This window comes from Camponotus floridanus, unplaced genomic scaffold, assembly GCF_003227725.1.
Source record: "Camponotus floridanus strain SB8 unplaced genomic scaffold, Cflo_v7.5 scaffold1, whole genome shotgun sequence".
Classification (NCBI taxonomy): Eukaryota; Metazoa; Arthropoda; class Insecta; order Hymenoptera; family Formicidae; genus Camponotus; species Camponotus floridanus.
The window spans coordinates 3,760,017-3,772,356 of NW_020229214.1; the positions used below are offsets into that span (position 1 = coordinate 3,760,017).

Here is a 12,340-nt window from a genome sequence, read left to right on the forward strand (position 1 = left end):
GAGTAAAGTATAGTAGAATAAATTAATACTTACCAGAGGCAATTTGTAAAGCAATTTGTAAAAATTCTGGTTGCTCTAAAATTTTTCCATTACTGTTGTTCAATGGAACATCTGATCTCGGGGAATGGCAAATTAGATATTCGTGCAGATCTCCTTGAGTCATGTACTCAAAGAGCATACACATTGGTTCTCCTTTCAATATTACGCCTAGCAAACAAATAATATTTTGATGCTGTAGATCTGTCATAAGTTCAACTTCTCTTTTAAAATCGCTTTGAGTCTTTGGAGTCGCATTTTCTTTCAATGTTTTTACCGCTACATAAATAGGTGGTTCGCATTTATTTCCAGTTTGTAATTCACCCTTGTAAACTTTTCCTAGAGAGAGGAGAGATATGTTAATTTAAAGTACATTGTTTGTCAAATTTTATGATAAAAATTAATAAAATTTTTTCATTCTTACCAAAAGCACCTTCACCCAATTCTTGTAAGAGCACAATATTATTTGTAGTAAATTGCCGTATCCTATTATTAGATGTTCTACTACTGCCACTACTTAAGGTACCAGTGCCTGGTGTTATGTTACCAGGTCCTGCCAAGAGAGAACTCATTTCCATGGGTTGTGTCGTACTTCTTCTTCCGTCATATATGTTCTTATCACATTGGATACCGGTTAATATCTTTTAAAATCAGAATATTAACAGTGCTATTCATTTACAAATTATAATATAAAAATATATCAATACACTTACTTTATTTGATGGTAAATGATTCATTTGTCTTCTAGATTTTCTACTTCTGTAGCAGCAACAATAACAAATTAATATAATAACAAAACCCCCTGTTAGCACAAAACCAACGACCGCATAAATCCATAAATTCTCAACTAGAAAGCAAAACATTATCCATATTAAACTTGCATATGATAAGTAAACAGATATTAACATAACAGTATATGTTATTATAAACACTTACCACATTTAGGTATATTGCAAAACTCTTTTTGCATTCTGCTATTGATATCAACATAACACCATGGTTGAATTTCTTTTCCACCAGGATTCCGGCAGTAAGAATGACGTCCGGCTAATTCAGGATAATCAGATATTGGGAGATTAAAATGATGAGCCCATCGTAAACACGGCCTTCCACTAACACTCGTTTTTATGGTTCCTCGATAGGATTTTCCACTACCCCAATAGCAATAGTCATCTGCAAAAATATGTTAAAAGGTATTAATTTTGATATATTTGTGTTTAAAATCAAAACTGTTTATACAAAACAAATATGTGCGTACTTTCTTGCACATTGTTTGCCGCTGACAAACCAAGCGTTAAACAATCGCGAGCTTCTGTCGTCCCATCCAGCGGTAAATCAGAACATTCAACCAAAGGCACTTGATGCCCGATTAACGGATGCCTCTTCGCTATCGCATATTCCTTTCTGCACAATTCATTTTCCAACATTTCGCATTCTTCCCGACATATCCTTCGTAATTTACGATTGATCTCGTTTCTGCTAGATGCTCGATGCTGCGCGTCCCCGTAACTCTGATTAATTATCTTCTTGTTGCTTGATTTCCCGTTTTCGTTAGGCATCAAATCAAAAACCGGATTTAATGTGGGACTACGTTTTTTATGAAGACCGCGCAGCTTTGCGAAATCGTCCGTCTCGTCGCGATCTCTGTCATCAAAAAGATCATCTTGCCTGGAGTTTAGGAGATTGAAGAGCTGTGTACTGGCTTCTGTGTTTTTTGGTTTCTGAGTATTAGATGTCGTATCGCGACATATTGGAAAGGCGGAATAACAAAGAGACGGTTTGGCATACCCTTCGCAATTTGACGAGAGTTCACTATAATAATGATAAAACAATTAAAAATATTTTAATTTTTCTTTCTTAATTTTTAACATTGTGATATTATCTTGTATGTATATTTCACAAGTTTTATTTCAATATATTTTAACTTGATATAACAACATACTTTGAAAAATTGATAACTTGAAAAGCCTTCATTAATTTCTCCTCGAGCATTTTCTGTGTCATAGGATATATAATATAAACTGATTGGTTTCCTACAAATTGTGCACAAGTTTTTCCCATATACACCTACAAATTTAATTGTCTTGTAACTCCTTTTAATATTTTAAACATCTCAAGTTAAATATATATTTATTTTTATACTTTCATACCTCACAAGTTCCTTTATGATTGTCCTTTCTGTTTGAAATTGAACTTGATATTTCATCAAAATTCATATTAGGAGGGAATTGTATATTGCCATTATTAAGGCCGCTAATTGTATTAAGATCCATAGTGCTGGACTGCGAGCTGGTTGGCTGTGGGCTCGGCGAAAGTATAAATGGATTTATGGATGCTAAATGAGAGATGTGTGGTGTAGACATTCCATTCCCTGAGATGCCTAACATATCTCCATTTCCCATGCTAATAAAAAAACAAACAATTATATATATATTATATCTTTGTTTGGTATAAATATATAATGAAAATATTATATTCTCGCTATAATTTTTTAACTCAAATTCTGCACAATATCTTATTTTTAATCAATTGAACGAAAAATAAATTGATAACTGAGGTAATGATGATTATTCATGACATTTTTATGTGATAATTCAAAACAAAGTAATCATGTTTACTTCAAAACATAACCTTAGAAAATTTATAAAAAAGTTAAATTTTTAAAAATCATTGAAATATTTACTGCAACAACAAAATAACAAAAAAATTCGCTATTGAGTTGTTTATTAATGGTATTGGGCTATTGTGTTGGAAAGATTCGGAAATTAGAAAAAAAATATTTTCTTCTGGTATAACCTCGCAACGATAAAACTAGACGTATTACCTAGTCTTTGTCGTGGTTTTGGCGTTATTTACGGCTCGTACAAAAATACAAGTATTTTGTAACAATGCTAGGTACAAGAGTAGCTTCATAATTCAGAAATTAATTATCAAAACATTTGGTTTAACGTATAAAAGTTTGTGTCAGTTGACACCACACCCGGTGTCAACCATTTGTAAACTGACGTTGATTGCATATTTGATTTCTCGATAGATGTCGCCACAAATATAACTTTTTTAATGTCCCTAGAAGGTTCTTCTAGGGACACTAGACTTTTTATGGTTTGAAAAAGCAAGTATTCAAAATTAGTTCAATTGCGCGCGTCGGTCAGAGAAGTCTCGAATTCCTCCTTTAACCGAAAATATTAAAAAAATGAAGGAATTAAAGTCGAATAAGTGGTGAATAATTAATATCGACAAGGCATTTTAATAGAATGAATAGTAAGTAAGAAAAATGATAAAGTAATATATAATAAAAATCTAACACAAAAGTAAGGAACTGAAGTTTCACAGTTTCATAGTTGCAAGTTGCAACGCGTTGTTAACATTAGCCATTTTTTCATTATGTTTTACGTATATAGTTTATAATAACTATAAATATTTTTCTGAAAGAATAAAAATAGATATCTTAAGAAGTAGTCTTTTTCTCTTAGCATTGGCATAAATTATGTCATTACTTGTCGAACTAAAAGTAATTTAAATGCTGAAGAACTTTGTGATAAAAGTACATGTATTATTTCCACAAAGATAATATAATTCACATCACGTAACATTTAACACACAATTCTTGAGTCGAGAATAAAAGAAAGTTTCTGATTTTAGATACTAAGATCAAGTGTTTACCTGTCGATGAAATCTGGACCAGACATTCCAGTAGAAAATCTGTCGGTATCTGATGACTGTCCTATAGGGTGTACAGGAGCTGTAAACAGAAATAGTAAGTCCTTCGTAAAATCATTCTTTACATAATTTGAATAAACAAAACATAGTGCCATTACTTATGATATAGAAAAATGTTTTATTAAACTATTAATGTTATACATAAGCTATGTTTATTGAAACTATTTTTTTTAAATGATAGAATCTATGAAGAAATACTATACAATATATAAAATGCTATAAACGTATTATAATTTATTTCATTATAATTTTTCTTAAATATACTGTTTCTCTAAAGAAGAAAAAGTATAAAAAATTAAAAAATTGCTAAAAAAAAATATTTTGTATCACACATGGACTATCTTTATTTATAAATCTTATTTTCTTCCATGTAAACTTGACTCAAAAATATCCAAGGAAAAAATATAAAAGCGTCGTTCTTTAGAAATAGTCGGCTTCTTATTGGCAAAATTAAAAATCAACAAAATTTAATATTTCCAAAAATATTTTGAGTACTGAAATACAAAATGCCAATTAATAAAATTAATTCTGTTGTAATTAATCTTTCTTTATCAACGTTTTTTATAAAATAACTTTGGAAACAATACAATGTACAGAAAAAAAGATTCAATGTATTTTACAATTTTTTTTTTAAAAGTGTTGAATAAATAATTAATAATGATTAATTTTTATGTGCTTATATATAAGAATATACATATATGTTCTTATAATATATATGTTCTTATCATTTCCGACTAACATAATGATACTGAAATATAAAATATTTTTTATATATATTTTATGCGAACATTAACACATTATGTTATTTAATATATCATAAGATATATTAAAGATAAGATTTTGTTGCATATTTTATAATCATTTATACTCTGCAGATCAACTTTTCTGTGTCACCCATTTTTCTATGAATATGAAATATGAAACGCCGGCTAAAGACTTAAAGAGATCTTTCAGTCTTTCCTGCAGCAAAACTCGACAGGTCGGAGCGCACTAACACGCGTGCAATTACGATCCGTCAAAAAGAGGACGCGACATCAAACGCCTCTGTTTGAAGAAAAGCAATTTCGTGAAGCAATCGTTTGGGCTTATTATAGGCGAAGCGATTTTCAGGGGGCGGCGGTCTCGTATTCGTCTTCTCTATGTTATCAAGGATTTGCACAGTTCTTTATATCCTCTTTTTCTTTTCGGCTTGTACAGTATGGTATAAAGCAAATAATATCGAAAATCTGAATCTACCCCTCGAGAACTCGCACGAGAGGGCTTTGACTTATTTCTTGTTCGACTTGTGAATTCTTGAATCGCTTTCGGCACGAGGGAGTTCTCGTGATGTCCTTAGGAAGTTGCGTAAGAAGCTGCCGATCGTATTTTTACGTGTTCTTTAATTTCGTTAGTAAGAAAAGCCGGCGTTTATTCCTAAAGAGCGATGCTTTTATATTCTTTTCTAGACAATTTTAAATCAAGTTTACAGGAAAAATAATATCTGAGATACAAGATATTTTTCTGACAATTCCTTTATTCCTTATATTTTTCTTTCTTTAAAAAAAGAAATCTTAAAGTAAGAAAAATTATAATGAATGGTGTAAAGTTATACAATTTATAGTATGTTATGTATTATACAATATTCCTTCTTTATATGAATTCTTTTATTTAGAAAAAAGTTTTGACGTTTGAAAAAAATATAATATAATATAATTACATATATATAATATATAAGAAAGTTTAATGAAAATTTTTATACAAATAATTCGTTAAAAATAATAATATTATCTCTTAAAATTATATTTATGTTATGCAATAATATTACATAATAAAACTAATCTAAAGTTCGCATATATAATTTTACAACGTCGGCAACATTCTTTATTTAATATTTTTAATCGTGACAATAACGATAAAGTTTTCGATCGAGGATAAACTAATCGCTTTCTCAAGTCATCTTTCTTATTACGCGGATGCGATTTCGTGTAATGATAAATTCGCGGGTGCATATACAAGCGCTGTGGAACGCGAAGGGCACATACAATGAGAGACGAGAGCGAATCTACCAAAGTCGTATGCACAGTGTTACGACACGTTGCAACGACTTGCGCGCAAGGCGGCCCACGATATTATGTATCTCGAACAGGAAGTGGAAAAGATAAGACGGCTTGTGATCATTAATAATCCCCGCCTACTTGCGGAACAGCTCGCATCCCTTACGATCTCAATGGCGGTGACACCGTTTTAAAGAGCAGTTATACCGAATGTCTAGGAGCACTTATAATAATGATGATAAAGCACTATTTTCTACGAGATCTCGAAACAACTTTTCTCTCGCTGAAAGCAAAATTGAAACTTCATTTAATGTTTTAAAAATGTATAAAAAAGATAATTAGTAAAGTTTTATCTTCTATTTAATTTCAAATTAATTTTTATGTATATATCAATGTAACACTATTAATATATATTTTATTAAAATATATAATGTTGTGAATTTGAATGTTATAATGAAATATATATTTGAGAATTTTTGTTAAAGAATGTATCGTTGTTAAAGAATGCACACGTTTTACCATTCTTAAATATAATCATAAATTTTTTAAAAATATCTAATATATGTGCTCCTGTATTTACAGAATTGCGTGCAAATACATATGTAGGCAGATATCAAGAGTTTTCTATGTGTTATTATTTCCAATTTAATCAAAGGCCTTGGCGGACAATGTCCTATTGCGTTTTATTGAGAGAGATAAACTTGTCGCAATTAGAATTCTAGTCATATTCTAATAGCTGCATATATTATGTCACGCCTGACACGTGGCACATTTATAAATTGACCTTTGTTATTAACGACAACTTCTTGTCAATAATATATATAGTAATCATAAATGCAACTCGAACATTTACGAAAAAGAGAAAGTATTACAGCTTTTAATATATTATATTGAATACTTGTTGAATAATTGTTATATTGAATAAAAAAAAGTTTTAATTCAGTTCTTATCAGTTATAAAATTACATTATCTTAGAAATATACAATTAATATTTCAAAAGACGGTAAGTGTGATAGTGAAATTAATATATATGTTAATATATATATATATACGATTAACTTCATTATCACACTTACCATCTTTTGCAATATTAATTGCATATTTTTAAGATAATATAATTTTACAACTAGTAAGAACTCAATTAAAATTTATATATATTCTTATTTATATTTATATATTCTTATTTATATATATTTATATATATTTATATTTATATATATTTATATTTATATATTCTTATTTATATATATTCTTTAATTTATTTTTTCTAGAGAAAGATAGGGATGTATGTCGGACGTGTCTTTACGCCCATTTGGTCAACGAGCGACAGAATCCATCCGTGGCAACGGCATTGACGCATATTCTGTGGAAAGAGCATTCACACATTTTTTATTTTACATATCAGTCTAACGAATAATTGCTCGAAAACAATATTCGCAGACTAGAAAAATATGTGAGGCGCAAGTGGCTAGATCGGGAATTGAACTCGAGTCTTTCGCTTTCCGGGCAACTGTTCTGTTGGGTATCTGCGATGTTGGGTATCTCACTCAATGGATGCAATGCCGATTGCCACGGAGGATCCTTGAAAAGTCGCTGGCTGACCAAATAAGTGGAGGTATTCGCGTACATGCTCTCTTCCGACTGGCCTTCCGTATGACACCGACGAATGTAAATTATATTTCACGACATATAAATCATATTTATTAGAAACGCTTTCGTAGACGAACCGCGTGTACGCATTGATAGCCCGCGGGACCGCACACATACACTCACATGTTCGTACGCCGTAGTCAATAAGAGAGGTCATTGATCATTGGTCAAGCAAGATTAATGATGTCTGTGCACGTGCAGCAGTCTCATGTGTAAGGCGTGTGCGTTGAAATCGGGAACCGACAAGACTAAAAGTAGACTAAAAGTGAATTTCAGCAGCCACTATAGACTTCCTTTGTAAATCGCTGAGTAAGACATCCATTGACTCTTGCCGACTTATATCAACTCTTACTCTTGCTCCATTTATTGTAATTCGTTATATCTTCTCTATAAAATTTAAAAAATTATTAAAAATTTAGAAGGATAATTCTTTATTAGCTTTCCAAAAGAATATTCTTTTAAATATAATTTTCAAACGTTTAAAAATCCAAAGCTTTTTCCGAAATTGAACTTGAGGATTATAGACAGACAAGGAAATGTTTTCTTTGATTTGGATTTTGAATGAATTTTGAATGGATTTGGATTAAATTTTGTATTAACTTTTAGTCACAAAAATGTCTATTTAATTTTTTAATTTGTAATCCACACAATTTATTTTTTTTTAATCAATAAAAATAAATTTCAGATTCGTAGAAAAATTTGCATCATAATTTGATATTACTGAATATATATACTTCTAGAACTTTTAAATATTCGTTATAAGAATTATGTATATTGTATAATTTTATAACGCTTTTTTATTAAGAAAAATTTTATTTCTATCCAACATTTTTATAAAAATAAAATTTTTTAAAAATATTATTATAATGTAATTACAATGCACATATAATTCTCATAACGAATATTTAAAAGTTCTAAGCTTAATGTTACAGATGACAGATGAAAAGGTGACAATAAGATTTTAAATGAAAGTAAGAAATATCGCGATTATACAATTGATACGCTTTATTGGTATAAACCGGAGAAGAAGTAAGATGCGATTGCATGTGTTTACCATATCACGATTATGCAACGCTTATGCAAATGGTAGCAAATCGCACAAGCTCTCGGAGGCACTTTTAAAAACAGCGACGGTGAGAGACGTATTATGTATCCGGGGTAGAACGATGATGAAATAAGCCATTAAGTTACGAGGCTCGGCGTAACGTTACGAGAAGCAACGTAATCTCGTCTAATGTCGTGCAATGAAATGTAATAGCGGCTGCAGCGTATCACCTTATTTCGCATGCGGTCAGATATTACGTTGCATCGGCGGACCCTCATGTGAGGGTAAATCACCTTGTGACATTTCGAATCTTTTTGAAATCCATTTTTTGTTTCCCACAACGATCGACAATATCATCTGACCGACCATTCGATTTGAAGAAAAATATATATTCGAAAATACATAAATTCTTATACTTCATCGCGATCATTTTATATATAATTATAAGAGAGCACATACGATAGATCTAAAAGCGGAGGAATTCTTATTTCAATTTGAAGTTGAAAAAAAAAGAAAATAGTATTTTAATATTTCTAATATTATTTTTATCATTTTTTAATTAATATAAATTTTAGGAATGCGCGTGTAAAATTTTTTATCTCATGTTTGAAAAATAAAATCTTACATCTCCAATGATACTTATTGTTATATAATATTCCGGAGTGCGACATTGTGCACCAAGTGGCAAAAAAACAATTATCCCTATTTACATAGTTGTCCTCCGTGCTATAAATGCGTTCGCTTTTAATTTTGCACACGAAGCGTCCTCGCGGGAGGTCGAGTTTACACGAGCAGTGTCATTATTCAGGCTCTCTATCGTCCTTGTAAATTATCAGTGGAACGTTCGCGCGACACGCCACCCTGAGGGGTCACGTATGCGGCCCCCGGGGCCCGCGACCGCGGAGACAACCGGCGACGTCAACCGTGCACGCACCCAGTGAGGAGAAAAAAGAGAGAGAGAGGAGGGAGAGGGGGAGAGAGAGAGAGAGAGAGAGAACACGTTTGTCTTTGATAATCAACGGATGTCCCATCTATCTTGGTCGAAAGGGTCAACACTTTTCCGGACGCGATACCCGCGGTCGCTGGTCCCGACCAGTGCATTATTCATGAGGCCGTAGTAAGTGTTGTCCGAAATTCAATTCGGTAGCCCGCGAAGGACGCTGTACGTGATTTGCTTCCCGCTGAACAAACGGCTGGATCTCTGTCTCTTTCTTATCTTTCATGTCAAAGAGTGTATGTTATATGTATGCGACGTATCTTTTATTATTTATTAACTAGAAATCTGAGAATAAAAAATAACTTCATTTAATATACTTATTGTTAGATGCTCGTGCGTTAGCCGATTCCATTTTTATCTTCTACTCTTATTTTTGATATATTCAATTATAAATCTCTCATTACTCTCTCTCTCTCTCTCTCTCTCTCACACACACATTTCTCTCCCTTTCTCTGTTTGTTCTCTTACTCTTTTTAACGTCGAACTTATTTTTAATATTTATGTACAATTGATGAATATTTATACATAATTTAATTATGTTGAATTTATATATAATGTTTTTATCGCGATTTCTGAGTTTCGAACACGAAATTTTCTCTCCACTCGTTTTTTTTTTTCATTTGCCGACTTTTCATGTGCTTCTCATGCATTGTCGGGCTTCTGCCTTGTCTTGATGAGAAGAATCGCTTCGAGCAAGTTTCCAGCGGAAGCTGATCGAACCGACAAAGTTATATGATGCTGCTCTCTCATCAACTCCGAGAAATGATCGATAGACATAACTTCACGATCCGACTGCATACACTAAGAGATGAGCGGTCACCGATGAAAATGATGTCGGTTTTATCTCGCACCATTAGCGAATATTAGCATTAATTGATAATCTATCATAACAATAATATTAGAATTTTTTTCAAAACTTGCTAGGAAAATTACATTAAATCATAATTGAATCATTCTGTTCATCATTCAAATTTTTTAATCGATATTAATATAATTGCATAGGTATATATGTATAAATTTCTTTAAAAAAATTATATATATATATATTTACACATACACACACATTGAAAATGTTATTTCTAAATATCTACAAGCTATAAAAATAAGTTACAAATTTTAACTTCTTGTTTCCGCTCTCCGCATACCATTTGATTAATTATATAAAAATGACATTAATATATATTATCAAATTTTAATCGCATTAATAATTGTGAAAAATATTTGCAATTTTAAAAAGAGTCCGAATATTTCGAAAGCAGGAAACTTTTAGTTGCTATCTCTTTCCAAATGCATCGATACTAACGTTTTGCACATTGCTGAAATATATTCTACAATACATCCGTCCAAGACAATACTGTCTGATTTTGCCGCGATTTCATATAATTTCGCTAATGGACCCTAGTAACGGCGAGGTAACCCTGTGCGCAATGCTATTAACTGCGCTATTAAATAGCTTTTATCCGCGCGCGGGTATCGATAGTCCATTAATATTAATGCACCACCGGCGACTAATGAGCGGCGCCGATCGTCTAGCAGCGCCTGTACGTTCGATAGTGGCTCTGCGTTATAAGCTACTTTCCTCCATTAAGATTTAACGCGTACCTAGCTACGCAGGGCGTCCATAACTACGAGAAAATTGTCCGTTTTCTCCTCATCTGCATATGTTGCACGCTGACTGCATTTCGAGCAGATACGCGCCCTGAAACACATGGCTTTAACCGCTCAGCTTTATTATAATTTCACTCGTGATTCCGCTAATGGGGATTAACCCCGACGAAGCGCGGACAGAGAGGAAAGTAGAGTAATATTAAGAGAAAACAACCGGCGAGTCCCGCAATTCCGCACTCTGTAATCCGCCTTAACCCTTTTTCTTCTTTAAACCATACCCGATCGCGAAAATATTTTTTTTTCGTCGGTAATGTGTGAATCTAATTTGAGTCATTCAGCATTATCTGTAAATTTTGAACGGAGTAACAGAGGAGGATTTACACTATTTATATTTCCAAAATTTTCATTTCAATTATACTAAATAAAAAAGATAAAAATTTTATCATTTATATAACATGTAATATTTAATTGTCACTTTTTATGCTATAATTTAAAGTGAAATTACAAACGCGATGCGTGATAAAAGCTATATATTAAAATGAAATTTCTCTAAAAAATAATTAAAAATAGCATAACTCTTAAACGTATTTGACATGAGCTTTTTCTCAAATAAAACTTGTTATTGAAAGACCTAATACGCGTGCGTATTATTTTTCATGCGCATTCTCGGCCAGAATATTTCACACGAATGGAGTAGTTACCGTCTCGAGGAGGGAATGTTCAGATATTTTTCACTGATTCTCTAACACGTGGATCTAGAGAGAAAATTGTTTCGCTCTGATATAACACCGACGTCGCTGCGTCAGCGCCGGCCGGCGCTCGCGATATAACCCGATAATATATGATTACGTTTAATCGTGCACGCCGCGCTGCTCGAGCGGGAGTTAAGCTTTACGAGGATGAAGGCGAGAAAATTGCAGGGTTCGAAATTATATCGCGCGTTGTACTTACCATAGAGCTGAGCATTGCTGAATTGCTCGGGCTTGCGGTTGGCCATCTGCTTGATTACATTTTATTACTCAATCCTTTTTAGGTCTTTGCATAATACGTATTTTATATTTAAATAAAATAAGAATTAGACTCATTCAGTTAAATATTTTCGCATGTGCAGCTTTTAATTTGCGTAAAGTAATAAAAATATTAATTTTCGAGTCTGCATTAAAAAAGTTATGTGTATATTCTTTAAGAGATAGATAAAAAATAAAAATTGTTATCAACTGTATAATACTTTTTTGTCAAAAATATGAATAT

The 12,340-nt window shown here is 32.1% G+C and overlaps 1 protein-coding gene across 3 annotated transcripts in view; it reads right to left on the reverse strand.

Annotated features, from left to right (window-relative positions):
• Nucleotides 1–12,340, reverse strand: part of LOC105248787 (tyrosine-protein kinase transmembrane receptor Ror) — a 239,485-nt gene that overhangs the window by 1,664 nt on the left and 225,481 nt on the right. For 2 of the 3 annotated variants that reach the window (XM_011253773.3, XM_025408827.1), the window contains exons 5-12: nt 3,700–3,778; nt 2,187–2,439; nt 1,979–2,103; nt 1,295–1,848; nt 973–1,209; nt 750–883; nt 461–677; nt 34–375 (exon numbers count right to left, since the gene is read on the reverse strand). In XM_011253773.3, the coding sequence (XP_011252075.1) occupies nt 34–375; nt 461–677; nt 750–883; nt 973–1,209; nt 1,295–1,848; nt 1,979–2,103; nt 2,187–2,439; nt 3,700–3,778 (1,941 nt within the window). Of the gene's footprint in view, nt 1–33; nt 376–460; nt 678–749; nt 884–972; nt 1,210–1,294; nt 1,849–1,978; nt 2,104–2,186; nt 2,440–2,860; nt 3,020–3,699; nt 3,779–12,340 lie in introns of those variants that run through there. The other variant, XM_011253774.3, reaches the window with a different exon arrangement.